The 22,445-nt window shown below is 44.6% G+C and overlaps 1 protein-coding gene across 3 annotated transcripts in view; it reads right to left on the reverse strand.

Annotated features, from left to right (window-relative positions):
- The window catches only part of NTRK1 (neurotrophic receptor tyrosine kinase 1), a 138,501-nt gene that overhangs the window by 61,417 nt on the left and 54,639 nt on the right, over positions 1 to 22,445 (reverse strand). For all 3 annotated transcript variants that reach the window (XM_063947118.1, XM_063947117.1, XM_063947119.1), the window contains exons 3-7: positions 21,517 to 21,588; positions 11,444 to 11,512; positions 8,495 to 8,649; positions 8,219 to 8,361; positions 3,621 to 3,756 (exon numbers count right to left, since the gene is read on the reverse strand). In XM_063947118.1, the coding sequence (XP_063803188.1) occupies positions 3,621 to 3,756; positions 8,219 to 8,361; positions 8,495 to 8,649; positions 11,444 to 11,512; positions 21,517 to 21,588 (575 nt within the window). The remainder of the gene's footprint in view (positions 1 to 3,620; positions 3,757 to 8,218; positions 8,362 to 8,494; positions 8,650 to 11,443; positions 11,513 to 21,516; positions 21,589 to 22,445) is intronic.

Below are 22,445 nucleotides of genomic sequence, written 5' to 3' on the forward strand. Positions count from 1 at the left end.
CAAAGCAGCCGCCGGTTCGTGAGCCAATCAGAGCTCGCGGACCGGCAGCCAATCAGAAGCCGCCGGTCCGCGAGCTCTGATTGGCTCACGAACCGGCGGCTGGTTTGAACGCTACACGCTGCCGCGCCAAACACAGCCGTGCTGGCGGGCGCCCGGCACTCTCACCCCCGTCCCTCACAGCCCGGAGGAGGAGGAGCAGCAGCAGCAGCAGCAGCAGCAGCAGCAGCAGTGGTAAGCAGCTGCAGCACTGGCTGCTGTGGGGGCAATTGTATACCTGGCACTGTGGGGGCAATTGGCTGGCACTGTGGGGCATTTGTATACCTGGCACTGTGGGGGCAATTGTTTACCTGGCACTGTGGGGGCATCTGTATACCTTGCACTGTGGGGGCATCTGTATACCTGGCACTGTGGGGGCATTTGTATACCTTGCACTGTGGGGGCAATTGGCTGGCACTGTGGGGCATTTGTATACCTGGCACTGTGGGGGCAATTGTTTACCTGGCACTGTGGGGGCATCTGTATACCTTGCACTGTGGGGGCATCTGTATACCTGGCACTGTGGGGGCATTTGTATATCTGGCACTGTGGGGGCATTTGTATACCTGGCACTGTGGGGGGCATTTGTGGATCTGGCACTGTGGGGGCATTTGTATACCTGGCACTGCACTATCGGGGGCATATAATGTAAATTTCGGCTCATACCGGGTGCTGTAATGTGAATTTTGGCTCATACTGTGTGGTATAATGTAAAAGGGGCAGCAGTACTAGATAGTATAAGGGGTCCTACTATTGTGGTGCATAATGCGTATAAGGGGTGTAATGGTGTGGTAAACTACACTGAAGGCCACGCCCCCTTTGAGTGACCACGCCCCCTTTCTCGGAGCGGCTTAATTACAAACCTCACATTTACATACCCCCACTTAAAAATTTCCACTTCAACCACTGGTTGTGTATATTTTAATAGAGAATGATGTACGCCTGTATGTTGTTAGAATATTAATTATATTTGTAAGAACATAGACTAATAAGTGGGAGGAGTCAGGAATAGTAAGGGGAGGAGTCAGAGGTGGGCCTGTGTGCTTCAAAAATGCCAGGGCCTATTTTTAGTCCCAGTCCGGCCCTGATTGTAGCGCTTTACGTATAATACGGCTCAACAACAACAACAACAAAAATTCTATAGTCAAAGATATTGAAATGAATTTAGGGTCATTTGAGGGTGCTGATTCCACATATGCCATTGGTTTCCCCAGATTGCCTCTATTTTTTTAGATATTGCATATACCCTGAAATTGCATTTTTCCCATAAGCGCTTTAGACCTGCTTGTCTTTGTAGTTGTGATTTGATCTTCATTGTGTACTTACTGCATCTGATACCTTTAGTTACTTGTTTCTTTGTTCACAAACATCATTAAAGAGCAAAATTTCCAGGCAAACCTGAGTTCATCTCGAAGATCTTACTGGGATTAATGAAGCCATTTGTTAAGGCCCTGAATAGAGACGGTGATTGCTTCAAGTATATTTGCAGGTCATTTCCAGAATTAAGGGGGACATTTACTAAGCAGTGATAAGAACGGAGAAGTGAGCCAGTGGAGAAGTTGCCCATGGCAACCAATCAGCACTGAAGTAACATCTATCATTTGCATACTATAAAATTATACAGAGCTGCTGGTTGGTTAATGGGGCAATTTCTCCACTGGCTCACTTCTCCGCTCTTATCACTGCTTAGTAAATGTCCCCCCAAGCATTGAAAAAATAAAAGCTGGTGTCTTTAATTGTCCACAAATTCGAAAACTTGTGAATTATTCAAATTTTATAAAATCTATGAATCCTGTTGAATCTTCTACCTGGACCAGTAATGTTCCTGTCATTAAGATTTTTTTGGGAAATCACAAAGCAGAGAATTATCAAGTATTGGTTGAAAACATGCAAAAAATTTGCAGAAGATAGGGGCAAGTATGAGCATAAAGGTGCACTTTCTTCACAGTCACCTGGACAGATTCCCAGGTAATTTAGGAGACTACAGTGAGGAACGAGGTGAGAGATTTCACCAGGACATAAAAGTGATGGAGAAGAGGTATCAAGGTAGATGGGACAGACATATGACAGCTGACTACTGTTGGGGTTTTATATGTGACTGTGGTAATCACTCCTATAAAAGAAAATCATACAAGCAGTGCTTTTTAAAGCAATAAATGTCAAAAGTTTACCATGTTTTATATGATGTTTCATCAAATAAATAATCATTTTGAGTGTCCTGAGTTTCTTTTGAAGTGAGTTGTAGGAATTTCTATATGCTAAGCTACACAGTTCTGCATATCCAAAACTTAATATGCATTTTACAGTTTTTCATGGGGCACCCAATTATCTAAAAAAGTAGAGCCAATCTGGGAAAACCAATGTCATATTAAAAATCAGCACCCTCAAATTACCCTAGCAGGACTGAAAAACTATTGACTCTAGGCATAGTGTTGGGCAGTGTAATGTATAAAATAAATATATATATATTGTCCCGCCTGCTCTGCCCGCTGCAAGCTTATTGTCTAATCTGCACTGCCCGCTGCTAGCTTACTGTCCCGTCTGCTCTGCCCGATGCAAGCTTACTATCCCGCCTGCTCTGCCTGCTGCAAGCTTACTGTCCCATCTGCTCTGCCTGCTGCAAGCTTACTATCCCGCCTGCTCTGCCTGCTGCAAGCTTACTGTCCCATCTGTTCTACCTGCTGCAAGCTTACTATCTCAGCTGTTCTGCCTGCTGCAAGCTTATTGTCCCGTTTGCTCTGCCCGCTGCAAGCTTACTATGCCATCTGCTCTGCAGACACCAGACAAACACTTCCACTTCTGAACTGGAATCTATCCCCAACTAACCATTTACAGTGAAAGGAAATGTCTGGGCTTGGTCTGGGATAAACCATTTGCTCCCCATAGTGAAGAAGTAAAAATAAAATTAAATGACACTACTGTCCCCTGATAATACTCGCTGCTGTGTTGGGCCTGCTCCACCTGATACCTGTTGTATACACGAGCAACATACAGTCTGGGGAGAATGCAGTCTGAACAGGTTAACAACAGGGTGACGTCAGAGCTGGACCACACTGTTTTATTACAATGCTCAGAGTGCGATTCCTTTCCATTTCATGTGGCTATTGGTTTCTTGAATTAATTAGAAGGTTTCTTTCCAGCGAGTGAGATTGCCTTCCCATAAGTAAGAGCGTGCTGGTCTCTGGACACGAGAGGGCTGCCGGGAAGAGATGACTCCTAGATGAGAGCATAGACTTTGTTGTATTGAGTGATGCTGTCTCACCAGGAACATGGGTCCTAATGGGTGACTCTCTACCTGTCTTACAGCCAATGCTAGTAAACAAGCCAGCGTCCACAGGCTTCGCAGACAATCTCACTTCCATTAATTATGACTGTTATATATGCCGTCTGTCAAAGACAATTTAGGCCTACTAAAAAATAAATACATGTGATGTAAAGCCATTTACGGTGCCAGCTGCACAGTGATTCCCCAGGCACCTTCCAGGTTTGCGTACAGAATACACAGAGGCCCTGCTGTATGAAGGGTACGGCGTTACGTAGCTTCGGGTCGGAGAGTAGAGACAGGAAATGAACGGACAACTTACAATGGACGTCTATCTGTACTGCCTTCTTAGTTGGGCCAGCCATGTTCTCCGCCCAGCAGGTCACATCACGCTTGTTGAACTCTTTGGAGATGTTGAAGAGATGCAGGAATATCTCTGTATATGGCCCATCAGACTGCTGTGTGGACAATATGGAGAAGCCTACTGGATTAAGGGTGTTTTCAATGGTACTAACTAAGTAACACAATCACTAGCCATAATTTATCATTAGTAACCCTTTGACGGTGGTGTGCAAGGATCTCACAAGCAATGCCTGAGAGTCCTGGGAGGAGAGACACAACGCTGTACTGAGAGGTGAGCTCTGCCAGCAAGCTTGCACCGTCACACAGAGGTACTGTAATGTTCTGGAGTTTGACACCAACATTAGATAAATACAAAGGCACAAAACCAATACAAGGTTAGGGAGCTGGATTCAGAAATATGCTAATGATGCAGGAGGCGTCTGAGGGCAAAAGATGCCCACCGTGGGCATTGGAGATCCGATTGCTGGGTCTGAAGATACAGCGTCCCATCGCCATCGCGACCATTGGCCATTTCAGTAACCCTTACTCAGAATGGCCGCCTCATCACCGCAGCCGGGGGTAGTACATCTGTATCGGTAGACACAGACACTGGACACAGCACTCCCACAAAACAGGGGGGACACAGCTTTGCAGGGAACTTCACAATACACATATATAAAGTTCTCCCTCAAGGGGGCAGATTTATCAAAGCTTGGAGACAGATAAATTGGAGAGAGATAAAGAGCCAATCAATCGGCTCCTAACTGTCACTTTTTAAACACAGCCCGTATCGTGGCAGCTAGGAGCTGATTGGCTGCTACTTTGGGGCCCATTTATTACCAAGTGATAAAACTCGTTTTGTATGATAAATGGTGCTCCGGCCAATCTTGGGAGCTGATTGGCTAGAATACCATTTATCATACGCAATGAGTTTTATCCTCCACAATTAGTTTTTTTCAAACTAATGAGGTCAGTGTAGATGTTGCCCATAGCAACCAATCAGATTCATAGTAATTGAGGTTGAATAGAGGCAAAATGCCCATCGTGTTCAACCTGTATTCTGTATTAAGTTGAGTTGATTATAATGTACCTGCTGAAGTAATGCTTTATGACTAGTTAAAAACTATAAATCATGTTCCACCCGGATTATCAACGTCAATATTTTAAAGGTTATAACCTTGGATATCATTTTCAATCAGAAATTCGTCCAATCCCCTTTTAAATGCATTTACAGAGTCCGCCATTACCACCTTCCCTGGAAAGGAATTCCAAATCCTTATTGCCCTGACAGTGAAGAACCCTTTCCTACGCTGCGTACGGAATTTTCTCTCCTCTAGCCTCAGCAAGTGCCCGCGTGTCCTAAACAGAGGTCTTTTAATAAATATTTCCTCTGATAACTCTTTGTAATGCCCCTTTACATATCTGAAGATATTAATAATATCTCCTCATAGACGCCTCTTTTCCAGTGTATACATATTCAACCTAGTAAGCCTTTCCTCGTAATCCAGTCCCTCTAGCCCTTTAATCAATTTAGTAGCTCGCCTTTGAACCCTTTCGAGTTCACCGATATCTTTTTTATACATTGGTGCCCAAAATTGAACACAATATTCCAGGTGCGGAGGTACCAATGATTTGTACAGCGGCAGGATTACACTCTCATCCCTTGCCTCAAATCCCCGTTTTATGCACGCTAGCACCTTACTTGCCTTCCTTACTGCGCTTTGACATTGTATACGGTTATTAAGCCTATTATCAATGAGTACCCCCAAATCCTTTTCCAATACTGTTACCCCTAGACTTTCCCCATTTAATATGTAGGATGCAAGTTTGTCTTTAGTCCGGAAATGTATAACTTTGCATTTTTCTATATTGAACCTCATTCTCCATTTAGACGCCCAGATTTCAAGTTTAGATAAGTCATTCTGTAGAAACTCTACATCTATTTCCGAATTAATTACCCTACACAGTTTAGTATCATCTGCAAAGATTGACACTGTGTTTTCCAGGCCTATTTCTAGGTCATTAATAAATATGTTGAACAGTAGTGGTCCGAGTACGGACCCTTGTGGTATTCCGCTCACTACTGGTGTCCAGCTTGAGGGCTTCCCGTTGACCACTAATCACTGTACCCTGTTATCCAGCCAGTTGCTTATCCATGTACAAAAGTTTTTCCTAGGCCAAGCTCCTTTAATTTGATGATCAGTCTCCTGTGAGGCACTGTATCGAAGGCTTTTGCAAAATCTAGGTAGACCACATCCACTGCTTTTCCCTGGTCAAGATTGTCGCTCATTTCCTCATAGAAGCTAACCAAGTTAGTTTGACATGATCTGTCCCTCACAAACCCATGCTGGTTCTTGCTAATAATCTTAGCGGTCTCCAGATACTCTTGTATGCTATCCCTTAGAATTCCTTCAATATTTTCCCTACTATAGATGTCAAACTAACTGGTCTGTAGTTACCCGGATGATTTTTGGATCCCTTTTTAAATAATGGCACTACCTCAGCTATACGCCAATCCTTCGGTACCATGCCTGATCTAATTGAACTATTGAAAATCAAGTAAAGGGGTCTTGTTAGTTGTGACCTAAGCTCCATAAGAACCCTCGGGTGAAGTTCATCAAGGCCAGGTGATTTATTAATCTTAATTTTGCTTAGTCTTTCCCGGACTACTTCTTCACTTAAACAAGTATCTAACCACAAATAATTACTGTCACTATCGTTATGCACTACTCCCACCATCCGTTCTTCTCTGGTGAACACTGATGAAAAAAAATTTGTTCCGTATTTCCACTTTTATTTCATCATCATTTATCAATACTCCAAATTCATCTTTTATTGGACCTATGTTCTCCTTTTTTAACCTTTTACGGTTTATGTATTTAAAAAACTTTTTAGGATTGGTTTTGTTTTTTTTCCATCAATAGTTTTTATTGAAATTTTTTGCATTGTAAACAGGGGTACAAAAAGGAAAAAGGAAGGGAGGGGGAAGTAGGTACATACGCACGTAAGAAAGCGCTTTAACAGACATATGCAGACAATTCAAAGTCGATCACACCAATACATTGTAAGGCAAACAAAAAAATAATTAATGGAGGTGGCAGGGCGGCAATGGGCTTGAAGTAAATATAACACAAATAGGAGGTCTTTGCTGTTTTTTTAGGGGGGGGGGGCCACATCAGCCGATGTGCTGGGGGGTGATTGTACAGGGGTTCGGGGACGTAGTATCAATGCAGCACCCTTACCCTCCGTGGTAAATAGATGCCAAGGCATCCAGCGCACAAATGGAGATTTGGCAGTGAAGGAGTATGGGATGTGTTCAGTCTCCATCAAGAAGTGCAGCTGTATTTTGTGTATCACCTTCAACACTGGAGGTGGTGTGGGTTGTTTCCAGTTTTGGGCTAAAGCCGCACGTGCAGCAAGGCAGATGTGGCCTAGGACATAATGTAGATGTACCCCCATGCTTCGCGGGTATATATTCAATAGAGCTATAAGCGGGGAGGGGGAGAGGTCGAGGTTCAGGACTTTATTGATAAGGCCAAATACTTCTGTCCAGTACCCTTGGATATGGGGGCAAGACCAAAAAATATGGAAGAGGTGGCCAACCTCTCCGCATAGGCGCCAACAAAACTTCGAACATGTTAGGATTGGTTTTACTCTCTATAGCGATTTGCTTTTCGTTTTCAATTTTAGCTGCTCTTATTGCTTTTTTTGCATCTTTTATTGTATTCCTTTTAGTACTGGAATGACTCCTCCTTTCCATTAAATTTAAATGCTTTGAAAGCACACTTTTTTTTATCCATTTCTGCCTTGACCTTCTTGTTAAGCCACATCGGTTTGCGTTTGGTACTCCTGCATTTACTGCCCATGCGAATAAATAAATTGTAAATATTGCTATTTAGCAACCCTTTTAAAGCATCCCACATTTCCGAAGTGTTCTTGCTATGAAACAAAACTTCCCACTCAATGTTGTTTAGTGCACATCTCAGCATACTGAAATTAGCTTTCCTAAAGTTAAATGTTTTGGTGGAACCCCTATAGCTATGTTTCCTGAAACTGATGTTGAATGTGATCATATAGTGATCACTGTTATCCAAAGTCTCCCCAACTTTAGTGTTTGATATAATGTCCACATTATTAGTAATTAATAGATCCAGAGTAGTTTTACCCCTAGTTGGGTCCTCGACTAATTGAGACTAGTTATGATCCTTTAACATATTTAAGATCCTGTTGCCCCTAGCTTTAACACTTGAATCATTACTAAAATTTATATCACGATAATTAAAATCCCCAATCACTAGGATGCCCCCCAATCCCGCAGCCCTTTCGATTTGCTGCAAGAGTTGTTCTTCCTCATGTATGCTAATATCCGGCTGTTTGTAGCACGTGCCTATGACTAGTTTATTTTGCATCAATACCCCCACTTGAAAGTTCAACCCATCATTTGAGATTCCACCAATCATTTTATAGAATGTATCATATGAAAGATAGCTATAATTCAATTGGTTGCTTTGGGCAACTTCTCCACTTGCCCTTTTCAGAAGCGTTGATGATACATATCCCCTTTTAACTCTTACTTACCTCCACTTCATATTGAGGACTCACATCTGGTAAGATCCAGGTGGCCGTTGGTCTGGGCTGACCGGCCACATTGCACTGAAGGGTTAGATTATCCCCTTGAAGAACGGTGAGGTTTTGATCTGCAATGTAGACCTCTGGTCGTTCTAGGGGGAAGCACAGCAAATGTGGTGGTCATATGCTTGGGCTAACCTTCAGCTTCATGGTATATCTAACATAATGCACAACAATCAGACCTAGGGATGATTTACACTGTCCAGAGATAAACAGGACACTTACCACACTGAGAGATGTTGGCATCCTCTAGGAAAATCTCTGCACCGTCTATCCAGCAGCTGAGAGACTGGTTTCCAAGGTCAGCCCACCCCTCGTCCCTACGAATCTGTAACCAGCGCACTTCGCAGGAACACTGGAAGGGGTTTTCCGTCAGGACTCTGGAAGGAGGAAAGTCAAACACCAGGAAAGTTGGGGAACCCACCATGTTCAAACTCCTCAACCATCAAAGGACTCCAACATGACCATGAACAATGTAAAGCTCAACTAGTCCAACTGATAGGGATGGTTCTAATCCTAAATAAAGACACCCTGCAAACATGGCCTGTTTAGGGGCACATAGGAGAGAGAGAGAGAGAAAAAGAGAGAGAGAGAGAGAGAGAGAGAGAGAGAGAAACCCCGTCATAGTCTATGCCCTCTAAATGTGACCATAAAGTTTAGCCTACTGGCTTAAGAGCTGACTTTAGCAAACTAAAATAAAATTTGAAGCTTACATTATTTGCAATCTGGGGTTTCAGAGCCAGATCATCCATTAGACAACTTAGACTCCTGCCTACAGCCTAGTGGACAAAGAGGAACCCAGATTGCTGCAACCTCTTGCATCTGGGTTCATTTAATTTACAGAGCGAGAGAAGGAGTACCAAACATAAATCTTGTCTAGGGCCGCATGGGGCCGTAATCAGACTCTGGCTATAGCAGGTCTCCTGAAAGCTCCTAGGATCCCAGGCTGTGGGGGTCATTCCGAGTTGATCGCTCGCTAGCAACTTTTTGCAGCGCTGCGCTCAGGTTAAATCTCGGCAAAACTGTGCATGCGTATGCACCGCATTGCGCAGGCGCGTCGTACATGTACAAAGAGGATCGGTGCTGGGCGATGGATTTAACGAAGAATCCGTTCGCACAGCCGATCGCAAGGTGATTGACAGAAAGAGGGCGTTTGTGGGTGTCAACTGACCGTTTTCTGGGAGTGTTTGGGAAAACGCAGACATGTCCAATCGTTTGCAGGGCGGGTGTCTGACGTCAATTCCGGGACCAAAAAGACTGAAGTGATCGCAGCGGCTGAGTAAGTCCAGAGCTACTCAGAAACTGCAAAAAACTTTTTTGTGCCGTCAGCTGCGAAAGCAATCGCACACTTGCTAAGATAAAATACACTCCCCCATAGGCGGTGACTATCTGATCGCAGCGCTGCAAAAAGTTGCTAGCGAGCGATCAACTTGGAATGACCCCCTGTATACGTTCCTCCTGCTAGAGTTTGCCTAACTGACACAAGCAGTGCTATTGTCGGTGCCCCTCATACTTAAACTTTTCATGCAGGTATGAAGCTCATGTGCAGGGGCTTCAACAACTCTACTATTAAAAGAGTCTCACGTCACCAGGAGAGAGGAGGACAGTACGACAAGTACGCTACACCTAAAACTATTTTTTTTCTTCACATTAACTTGAAATATTCCAACTGCAGACTAACGGATCTATTCATGAAGCGGTGAAAAGAGTAGAGAAGTGAGCCTGTGGAGAAGTTGCCCATGGCAACCAATCAGCTGCTCCGTACAATTGTATAGTATGCAAATTATAAATGTTACTTCAATGCTGATTGGTTGCCATGGGCAACTTCTCCACTGGCTCACTTCTCCACACTTTTCACTGCTTCATGAATAGACTTAGGCCCACCATTTATGAAGCCTTGAAGAGTGACAATATAGCACGGTGATAAAGCCAATCAGCTCCTATCTTCCATGTTACAGGCTGTGTTTGAAAAATGACAGATAGAAGCTGGTTGGTTGGCACTTTATCACTGTATTATTTATCACTCTCCAAGGCTTGATAAATCTGGGCCTAAGATTATTGCAAAAGTATCTCTCAATATCTAACTAGGACACATTCCCACAGCCAAATGTTTTTAACAAATAATCTATACATATATATATATATATTTTTTAAATGGCTTACAATATTGTATAGCGAAGTCATAAGCCTTATTTATTGGTGTAACAAGCACTGAGAAATAAATTATATATCATACACTTGGATATGACCTCTGTAAACCTGACTTAATTTAAGGGGCCTATTTAATTAGCGGTAGGGTTTACCGCGGGCTAGTAGCAGCGCTGCAGTTATGCCGGCTTTCTGCTCGCACCCTCCCGAGGTGTGAACAGAAATCCTCAGTAAGTAGTGATTTTGCCATTACCACGGCCGCCGCTAGTGCATTAAAACATATCTCCGGGCAATTAACCTGGAACATATGGGTTAACGCGAGTTAGTTGCGGGTTTACCACAGGAGGAAATGGGCTTAGCATTGAATGGCTCCAGCCTAGAGGCAGAACTCTGGGAGGCAACGGAGTCATCTGCCGCCGGGCTCCTGCTCTGAAGGGGGGCACCTCTCCTCCCATTCTGTGACACTAGTAAATTAAGTTAATTGATAGCTGCTGCTATCTTTTCAGTGGCCGACTTCATCACTGGTCCCTGCACCTTACAAATCACACCCTCTTTATTATACACATTTTACAAGTGTCACACCCAAGATTAGAACCCACAACCTATTACACTGGAAGCAGACACCTTACTGATGAAGCTGTTTGCTCCTGTATAGGAAATATGAGAATTTTAACTATATGAAGATACTTCTCTGACAATTACACGTAACTTCATATAGATAGCATTCTCATGCTTCCTCTACAGGAGCAAATAGCTCCATCAGTAAAGTGTCTGCTGTCACACACACACACACACACACACACACACACACACACACACACACAAATAGGGGGGCACCAATATTTATCTTGCCTCCGGGCAACTGGGACGAACTTACGCCACTGCTCCAGCCGTTATATAATATATACAGTAGTGGGAAAATAGAATACATATCAGAAAACATTTGGTAGATAAAAGCTTATGCCTTCAGTTACACAATTATACACACATACAGCGACTGTTATGCAGAGAGACAAGGGGACCTACAACTCCTGGAGAGGAAGGCTGTAAAACGTCCTCCATGACAGGGAGATCAGGGAGTTAGAAGACAGGTTTCTGTGGACAGAAGGAGAGAAATGAGCTTAAGCATGATTTTAAGCAGATGTGTTTGCGCGTCTGACACTGCATGATGGGAAGGGGGAACGGTCGGGTCAGTGGGATCAGAATATACGTCTGCTGATGCTGAAACCAGTGACATCATCATCCCCAAATTATCAAGATAACAATAGGATCTAAAGAAAAATCTGAGGCTGAAATATCATGATATATATATATATTGCGTACAGTTGCTTGGGTTCTGTATATTATGCCGATATTCACCAAGTCGACCCTGATGAAGTGTCAACATGTTCAGAATGTCAACATTGTCTGTTTAAGGTAAACCTAATCCTAACCCTACTGCTAACCCTAACCCATAAACCAAACATTAATCCCTAATCCTAACCCTACTGCTAATCCTAACCCATAAACCAAACATTAATCCCTAATCCTAACCCTACTGCTAACCCTAACCCATAAACCAAACATTAATCCCTAATCCTAACCCTACTGCTAACCCTAACCCATAAACCAAACATTAATCCCTAATCCTAACCCTACTGCTAATCCTAACCCATAAACCAAACATTAATCCCTAATCCTAACCCTACTGCTAACCCTAACCCATAAACCAAACATTAATCCCTAATCCTAAACCTAACCCTAATGTCGACACTTTCGCAAGGTCAACATTTCCAGGGCCATAAAGAGGGAGGTGCAGCCGGTGCCGTTGCAACAGGGCAGAGTACCTTGGGGGCGGTACTCTCGCTGACCGTGTATCTGGCTAGCAGGGAGCCATTCGGCACCCTGTAGTCTGTTTCATTGTTGCTATGGGCAACATCAACAGTTCTAAAAAAAACTCCCACCTTAGTAAATTTACCCCCATGTCTAAGGTAATTTCTCAGTACTGCAGCTTAAGTGTAGGGAAATCATTTCTTAATACTACTACTACTACTACTACTACTGTTACTACTACTACTACTAATAATAATAATAATAATTGCAGCAAAAGGCTTTTGCCTGAGTTATGTAACTGGTTTCTAGAGAATTAATGAGCAAAAATATTTGTCAGTGCACAAAATGGCCGCTACAGCTACAGTATATATATATATATAGTCCGACTTGACAACACTCCCTGAAATAGTAGCAATCTCCCTGACTCCCTGAACAATCTAGCAAACTCCCTGATAGTCAAGTACTGTATGTGTATATAGGTGACAGACAAACAATGTGTGGCATTAAAGCACAAAGAGCACATCTCTCATATATGGAAATCGGTGTCCTGTCAGTACTGCCTGCATTTAGCTGGGTGACGACAGACCCCGGCAGCTGTAAATAACAATACGCGTGCCTACACTCCGTGATCCTTTCCACACTGCCCTGCGCAGTGGGGACAGATACATTTCAGCTCTTGTCAGGTCAATGATTGGCCACAGGGGAATGAAAATGAGCTTTCGCTGTCAGTCCCCACACGCAGTCCCTCCTGTACCCAGCTGCTGAGAGATAGTATTCTGCTGCAAGCATCGATTTCCAGCACGCAAGGCCATCTGACTGCAATCACTTCACGCCGTCACCAACGGCACCGAGGCCTATCCATCTCTGCGCTGCCTCGGACAAAACGCAGCATTCAAAAGTGCCTGGCTAACATTCACATACACGTTTTATGCAGTCATTAATATGATTACACCAACACTATAGCCCAGAGAGTACAAAATTGCATAGTGATGAAGTACCAGCCAATCAGCTCATGGCTGCCATATTACAAGCTGTGTTTGAAAAATGACAGTTAAGAGCTGATTGGCTGGTACTTTATCACCATGCAATTTATCACTCTCCAAGGCTTGATAAATCTGGGCCTATATGACTAGTTTTGTACACGTGGGGCCTAAATATAAGGCTTGCACTTATTGCAGCAATACGTGTCATTATTCTATCATATCGTATCACGGCAATGACATATTACATATCACTCTGGTGAACATGTGTTGAGGCACTTCTAGTCCCAATGTTATAATAATACAGTAAATATATAATATAACGATGGTGTGCTTTTATATATAGCAGGAAATCTAATCTATAACGTATACTGTACCTAAAAGTGACAACCGCAGAAAATAATAATAATGAATAGTTGTCGCCTATGGTCAATGCCACCCTGAGATTAATATGCACAAGAAGGGGAAGTATACAGAAAGTATTAATATTGAAAAACAGGGACATGGTGGGCGGGGGATTCCAGGGATGTTTTTGTAAAACCTGGGATTGCCCCTTTAAATCAGTTATTGTTGGCAACCATTTTTCCGGGTGGGAGGTCTAAATGATTGATTGCAGACGTGCTGGTAAATCACTGCAGTCACCCCCTATGATGGGAAGGGTACCTGCAACAACACAGAAGTCAATGCACAGAAGTCCTTTGTTACAGACTAGGTGGAAGGCTGAACCAATGATATAGACCAGCAGGGAGGAGAACATAGCGTGAACCATTCACCCCAAGACTTTCTGGCAACAGATGCAGAGTTTATATTCTCTTGATGTTTCATTATACTATCTTTCCCGGTCAGGTGATTGGACTGCACACCAGAATCCTGGCCGTAAAGCCGTATCTTTATGAAACACTTTCTACACACAGATATATAAGTGCAGCTGGTGCAGGAATGAGACGGGCGCCATGGAGCACATGTAGGATGGGCGTTATTCACTGTCAGGGAGCTGATGTATGTGAGGGTATCGGATGTCTGTACCACACTGATCAGCAGATGGAAACGTGAAAGGTCTGCCAGCCTGGGACACAGCTACAACATGATCAGGGGTCTCTGACATAGGCAAACGCAGGGGGGGGGGGGGGGGGGGGGTCCGGTTGCCCGGAAACCCCCCTTCTCTTGGCAAGTGACTCAAATTTTGACAATAGCAACGGTATGTAATATGATTACTAGAGCTGCTGCCACATCATGCAAGTAAATAGACAGAGCAGAGCTGCTACACGTGCCCAGTGGTAGCAGCTTCTTCTATCAAGTTTGTTGTGTGTGGATCTGAGCACTCAATCAGTGCACTGGACCAGAGAGTAGCTACCAGGAAGGAGAGACAGGAGCCTTATCAAGAAGTGGGAGAATGTGTTATTAGAAAGTGCAGTACTGGTTCCACTGTGTTTGCGTATTTAGTATGTTTAACCTTTTTATGACCACTTATCTTATTTATATTATTTAAATGTTTGATTCAGTCTATACTATAGACTATCTATAGTGTTACATATTAATACTGTATTCCATGTTCTGCCGAGTGGTAGACTGTGGATTACATTTGGAAACCCCCTCTAGAAATCCTGCGTTTGCCACTGTCTGATGTGTATTCTGACAGATAATCGATATGACCTCCTGCATATGCCATAAAGCAACCACCCATTGTACTCTCAGGCGCGGATTACGCATTGCGGAGGGATCTTGCTATTTGTCGCACTGCGTCTGCTCCATAGCCGACCATACGCGACTTTGAGTCGGCTTCGCGCTCATCTCGGCCGTAGCTCCACTTGTAACTGGGCGACAAAAGGGGCGTTTGCGCCTGGGATAACCGTACCCTGTACATGTGGGCCATTTGGAAGAAGGTACGCAGAGATCCGTCCGATTTCAGGTGCAAATTCACACAGATAGAGGCAGCGACTACCTTCACAAGTGTTGAGTGGTACCAACCAACCAGCTAAAACTGCCTTGTTACATGCCGTGCTAGAAAAAGGACAGCCAGGAGCTGATTAGTTGCTATGAGCAACTTCTCCAATTTATTTTTCTCTAGGGGGCCTATTTATCAATTAATATTTATGGGATTTCCCCCCCGAGGCAGATGTCTCCAATGTTTTTCTTCAACATTTATTTACTAACGAAGTTATTCAGAGCTGTTAGTAAAAAAATAAAATAATTGCAATTTGGCAAAACCATTTTGCACTGCAGGTGGGGCAGATGTAACATGTGCAGAGAGAGTTAGATTTGGGTGGGGTGCGTTCAAACTGAAATCTAAATTGCAATGTAAAAATAAAGCAGCCAGTATTTACCCTGCACAGAAACAAAATAACCCACCCAAATCTAACTCTCTCTGCACATTTTACATCTGCCCCACCCTGCAGTGCAAAATGGTTTTGCCCAATAGCTAACTTTTTTGGTTTGCTAACAATTCTGAATAACCCCTTAAATGTGTTGCTTTGTATAGCTATCTCTTTGTGGGCGGATGTACTAAAGTTGAAAATGAGGCCAAAACTCTGAAAATGCAGTTTTCTGTGTTTTGGCCGCATTCTCCAAATGTACCAAGCTGTGGAATGTGATACATTCCGAAGCTTGGACCCGATTGGTAACGCCATCTGTAGATGGCTTCTTCTTACGTTCTAATCTCAAAGGGATCTAATCAGATCCCTCCCAGTGTCCCCTGTGGCACAAACGTCGCACCACGCATGCACAGCAGGACTTCCGGGTCCTAATCCTGAAAGTCCTTCTATCGCAAAAGACAGCTGTTATCACGAGAGCTACTGTACTGCAGAACAGCTGCAGCAATGTCCGAGACCAGTACTTTTGTATTGCCCTCCATTTCCAGACAAGCCAAATACCATTCTCTGGGGTACATTTACTAAGCAGTGATAAGAGCGGAGAAGTGAGCCAGTGGAGAAGTTGCGTATGATTGGCAACCAATCAGCACTGAAGTAACATCTATAATTTGCATACTATAAAATGATACAGAGCTGCTGATGGGGAAATATCTCCACTGGCTCACTTCTCCGCTCTTATCACTGCTTAGTAAATGTCACCCTCTGTCTCCAAACTACCAGAGAAGAGTCAAGTCTATCCAGGAGATACGTCTGCTCGAGAGTCTTCAAGATTGTTCTAGAGCCAATTGCACCTGCCTCGAGAAAAGCGTATACCTAACAAAACAGGACTCCGAGGGCGGGATGTACTAAAGGAAAAATGCAGTAAAACCCCCAAAAACGGGGGTTTTACCGCATTTTCAAATGTACTAAGACCCTACCGCCAGTTTTTCGCCGTCCAGAATATATCGCCATCTCTGGATGGCAATACCCCCCTATAGAAGGCTATAGGCTTCTTATCACCGACCGCCCCAACCCGCACCTCCGCTGCCCCCGCCACAGACGCCGACCCCTCTCCCCTCCGGCATACCTTCCTCCAGGAAGCCTGGACCCGGAAGGTAATCTCCTCTTCCCCCTAGCAACGCAGCCGAGGTCCTTCCGGCTGAAGGGGGGAGGAGGAGGCGCCGGTGGCAGCCTGCTGCTGCTTCCCGGTGTCTAGGCGGTGTGAAGATCCCGGGGAGGTGACGGAGACCTCACAGGTATCGCGGGGGGCCTCCGTCACCGCATTGCGATATTGATCTCATATGTTAGTATCTTATTCTTAATACATCACGCCCCGAGTACCATATATTTCTACGGAAGTTTTCAGGTCTGTTCACAGCACATGTTGTGTTTTGAATGTGAAAACCGTTTGATAGTAAATCAAAATTCCCTGTGTGGCGGCGTGTCGCCAACAGCATCACAGACAGGAACCTGAAACCCAAACAAAGCAAAACTATGATTCACAAGAACAAGGCAAAAAACACAAACGTAAGACAACAACTAGGAGATATAAACACACTGTATAATCAGCCGCAGATGGCCAGCCTTTATGGTATGACAATGAACCCAACAATACTTCATCTTCCTTTATCGAGGACTCTCTTAGTGACGGGACCCTCTGTGAGCGAATGCTGTTTGTGTCTGAGATTGTTTACGCCTTTGTCATTTACGATAGAAATGAGTGATGGTAAATGTCTAATGTTGTAAGCTATTTTACATGACTGTATTTTTTGTATCTGTCTTTTATTTCATGTCCTCTTATCATCGGAATCTGGCGTCTAAAAATAAACATTTATTTACCTCATCTTGGGGTGTCCTAATTAATGGAGTCTGTTAAAATAGTGGAACTTTGTTTTTCTTTCTCATTTTCTTTTACCTCCAAGTTCACAGAAATGTCATCCCGTGTATTGTTTAGGCAGACTTACTCCCCACGCTTTCATCGTTCTCGCCCATCTAAGTATTCCAACGACAGCGAGGGCGCAGCCTTTCAGAGATTTCTATACATATATGCTTATACAGTATGGTGGTGTGATTTGCCCCACCACGTCTTCGCCCTTGCCGTGCTATGGCGTCTAGAATAATGTATAGAAAATAGAATTTTTTTTTATTTTTAATGCAAAATTAGCATTTTTAAATCCCATTTACGCTTCAGTATTGCAAGTTCCACAGAAAGTCTGACACCCACCAATTCCTGTAAAAAAAGAATGAAATCCGATTTTATGGCCTTCATTTGGAGATAGCTGACCAGTGATGGCTTCTGGAGACTATGGCCCTCATTCCGAGTTGATCGCTCGCTAGCTGCTTTTCGCAGCAGTGCACACGCTAAGCCGCCGCCCTCTGGGAGTGTATCTTAGGTTAGCAGAAGTGCGAACGAAGTATTCGCAATATAGCAAAAAGATTTGTCTTTGCAGTTTCTGAGTAGCTCGAGACTTACTTTTCCAGTGCGATCAGTTCAGTGCTTGTCGTTCCTGGTTTGATGTCACAAACACACCCAGCGTTCGCCCAGACACTCCCCCGTTTCTCCAGCCACTCCTGCGTTTTTCCCAGAAACGGCAGCGTTTTTTCGCACACACCCATAAAACGGCCAGTTTCCGCCCAGAAACACCCACTTCCTGTCAATCTCACTCCGATCACCAGAACGAAGAAATTTCTTCGTTAAGCCGTGAGTAAAATACCAAACTTCTTAGCAAATTTACTTGGCGCAGCCGCAGTGTGAAAATTGCGCATGCGCAGTTTGCGGAAAATCGATGCGATGCGAAGAAAAAGAACGAGTGAACAACTCGGAATGAGGGCCTATAGACCTATCAGCCTTAGGGGCAAATGTACTAAGGGGCTTATTTCTGAACATTATTTTGCTATCGCTGAATGTATTAAAGGGCTTAAGGAGCAGTTTTCGTGAAAAACTGCTCCAAACCCTTAAATTGTAATTTTTTTTAGTCACAGCACAGAAGCAGGACCCGGTGCCGGGCAGTCTCTTATAGTAACGGACACCCGCTCCTGCGACTGGTTAGTATAAAATTTGGGTGGGTGTGCGGTGCGGGGGTAGTAGCGACGGTGGGGGGGACTTGGCAGCAGTGGTAGCTACGGGCAGTGGCGCATGCGCAGAAAGACATTGAGGTATTTCTAGGAAAAATACCCCGATGATGCTCCGGAGAGGCATCGCGGGGACAGAGCCTGAACGCAAGCTCTGTCCCTGCATGCGATAATTGATACATCTATGCGATGTACTCAGTTGTCGCAGTGCGAGTTTGGTCGCGTTTATCACCTGTCATCCGCATCATCAGATAAGGATGGTGATAAATTGAACGCAGCTCTACCGCTGGCTTTTTGCCCTTTGAAAATTATTCCTCCTTTATGTCTATATAATAATGTACTTTGGGGGTCATTCCGACCCAATCGCTCGCTGTAGTTTGTCGCAGCGCAGCAATCAGGTCGGAACTGCGCATGCGCCGGTGCCGCAGTGTGCCGGCGCATGGCAGTCGCCGTTGCCTAGCGATTGCCTCCGAGACAGAGGCGGTCGATGGGCGGGAGGGGGCTGGATGGTGGCGTTAAGCCGCCGTTTAGAGGGAGCGATCCAGCCAACGCAGGCGTGGCCGGACCGTTGGGGGGCGGGCCGAGGCGTCTGTGTGACGTCTCACGCAGCCGCTGCGGCCAGCGGCAGTGACGAACAACTCCCGGCCAGCCTCAGGAGCTGCGCTGGCCGGGAGTTACTCCAGAAATACAAAAGCATTGCCGCTGTGCAATGCTTTTGTACTTGTGTGGGGGCAGCCCGGCTGACATGTGGGGCGGGCTAGCCCTGTGCTGGGCGTCCCCCCGCATGTCAGGGAAGATGATCGTAGCTGTGCTAAATTTAGCACAGCTACGATCAACTCGGAATGACCCCCTTTGTAAGGTTTCCATACTAAGAGGTCTGTTTTCTCTGTGGATTAAATGGTTAGCGCCAGCAATAACACGTAACATAACAAGTATGGTAGCGGCACCTGTTCCGTCACAATACCTGTTCTGTTATTACTGTTTCAGGATGCTGATAACAGTTTCGTTTGGTTCAAATGATTTTATTCTACAAGTGCTTTTTAGTGAATGGTTTTTTTTTTAAATAATCTTTTAAATCCACTTTATGTTTTTCGTTTTTTTTTTTCAATATCTTTTTTTTTTTATTGCACTAGTAAAGTTGGAAGTCGCTTAGTCTTAAGCCAGTGTAGTGCACAGGGGGCCTGAGGGCCACATGCAGGCTGACCACATAAAACAGCACGAAGCAGGGAAAACCCCCCACAATTTTGCAGGTGGAGATCTGGGACAAAATGTGGCTGAATCCTGTAAAGTCCTTGATCCAATTTTTTGGTTGCTGCAAATGATAACTTTTCTGCAGTCAATTAAATGATGTTTTCCAACTTGCCTAGTCAGCCATCGGTTAATCTGCTGTTGTGTACACACTGAGCTGGTGTGCAGATCTCACAAATGTGACCTGATGTTGCTCCGTAATGAGGGGGCTCCTTTCTGAGACCAAGGGCCACGTGACGCCTCTGAAAACAATGTCATCTACCCCTGTCCTGCTGTCATTAAGCAGCGGGCTGCTATAAAATAATACGTGTTATTTAGTTTGGAAATCTGGAGACTATTCTTTGGTGATGCAGTCAGGATTCCAGCGTTCGACATCCCGGCAGTCGGAATACATTGTTTGGCTGCCGGTTGCACTGCCTGAGTAATTTATCATTCAAACCCATGATAGGTTGTCATTTAAATTGCAATAAAGGATCATTAAATGAGAAAAAAAAGTGACAGACAAAGTAGCTCTGCTCCTCTCCAAGCTTATCAGCAAGATGTGAGGGGGATAATATGTTTATCAGGAATTAGCAGGTAAGGTCACCAGAGGAGAAGTGCGGCACCAAGGGACTGGAAAATGCCTACCTATGAGAAAGACATTCCCATTAAACCTTAAAATAAGGCCTTCATTTTTTCTCCTTTCTAATTACTCATCGAAATCACCTCATCGGTGAGAACTCCATTAGTGCCGCAGGGCCCTGCCAGAAACGCTCTCCCGCAATTAGGAACGCTCCAGGAGAACACTTAATAACTTTTAAAAACAACAAAACAACTGCTCGATAAGCCATTTTATTAATGACAAGACAAAATCATCCTAACTAAAGCAGAAGGCCTCTGAAGGTAAGCTCAGATGGGTAATCAGTGGCAGGAAGTAATATGGCGGGAAGGGCGCTGGAAGGAGGGGGCCTAAAATATTTGTACTACCAGGTACTCTACTCTTTTGCCGCAGCTCAATTAGGCCAATGTCCTATTATCCAGAATCCAATTCCTTCATTTTTCAGCCCATTCAGTTCTACACTCTTATTAAAAGATCAATAAACACTTTAATTTAACCCCTTACCACCTACATGTCAAAGGGCCAATACTCCTACAGGTGTCAATGTTATAAATGCGGTAAATCCTCCGTAAATGGCTTGACAGGGCCGGACTGGCCCATAGGTGCACAGGAAAAACCCCCGGTAGGCCCCACAACCTGAGGGCCCACCCCCTCCTTTAGGGAACAGTGCGCAGCCTAGAACCTGATCACAGTGCACAGTCTGGAACCATAGTCCATTACATTATAATGCACAGGACTATGGTGTATGTCAAGACTCTATGGAGGCTGGCCACACCCATAAGTATGGCCCTCTGCCAGTGCATTTCCCGGTGGGCCCTTCCTGCCCCAGTCCGACACTGTGGCTCGCCATGTGTGTTTAAAAGGGCCCACAGCACTTATCAGAGATATCTGCTGCGGACCCGTGGCACAGCAGGCACCATAGGAATCTATGGGCCTACAATGGGCCAGTACGGGCCCATTTGGAGTAAGCTCTAGAAAGCATAACCTTCCGATCTTCTGCAGGACAGGCAACAGGGGAGGAATACATAGCACTTTACTTACATGTGAGTCATGCGAGGGTTCATTTGGAAAGCGTCTTCAGAGATGTACTTCAACCCGGTGTTAGAGATAGTCCTGTGCAATACAAAAACATGCAGGCGTTTCTTAGTGAGGAATAAAAACGAGTTTTATTATTATTAATATAATGAGCAAAAGGTGTAACATGATGACCTGTAAGACTTTGTGTCTAATTCCGACCTGATCTCTCCTCTGCGTTTTTGCAGAGGTCTGCGATCTGATAGCCGCCGCCCAGACAGAGTGGAAACCCGCCCCATGCAAGTGTGTGAATGCATGCGTACGCCGTGCTAAAACTTCACCAATCAGCGGACATCTGCGTATCCATTCGGAACTCACACACCATCGAGGGATTTTTCCAGTCTGTGCGTAGCCCAGGACTTACTCCTACAGTGCGAAACAAACCGGCTGATCGGGGCCGGAGAGGACGCCACACACCCGCCCTGAAAACGCTTGGGAATGCCTGAGTTTTTCCCGACACTCCAAGAAAACGGGCAGTTACCACCCACAAGCGTTTACTTCCTGTCAATCAGCCTGCGTTCGCCTAGCGATTAAAAAAAAGAAGTTTTTTTTTAATGTTTGGAGTCACGCATGCGCATTACGGTCCATGCGCAGTCATTCAATAATCGGCCGCTGTGCGAATTCAGGTCTGAATTAGGCCCATTGTAAGGCATCACATGTGGTATATTCTTACATATACAAGGCCTCGGTCTGATTAAAACCAATGTTGGAGACAAATAAAGTACCAACCAATCAGCTCCCAACTGTCATGTTACAGACTGTTTGAAAAATGATAGCTAGGAGCTGATTCGTTGGTACCTTATCTCTCTCCATGGCTTAGTACAGTACATAGGCTCCTTTATCTCTAATCCTAAACTCCGACTACTCCCAATGTTAATGGGTCTAACAAAGTCGCA

This window comes from Pseudophryne corroboree, chromosome 12, assembly GCF_028390025.1.
Source record: "Pseudophryne corroboree isolate aPseCor3 chromosome 12, aPseCor3.hap2, whole genome shotgun sequence".
NCBI classification, from domain to species: domain Eukaryota; kingdom Metazoa; phylum Chordata; class Amphibia; order Anura; family Myobatrachidae; genus Pseudophryne; species Pseudophryne corroboree.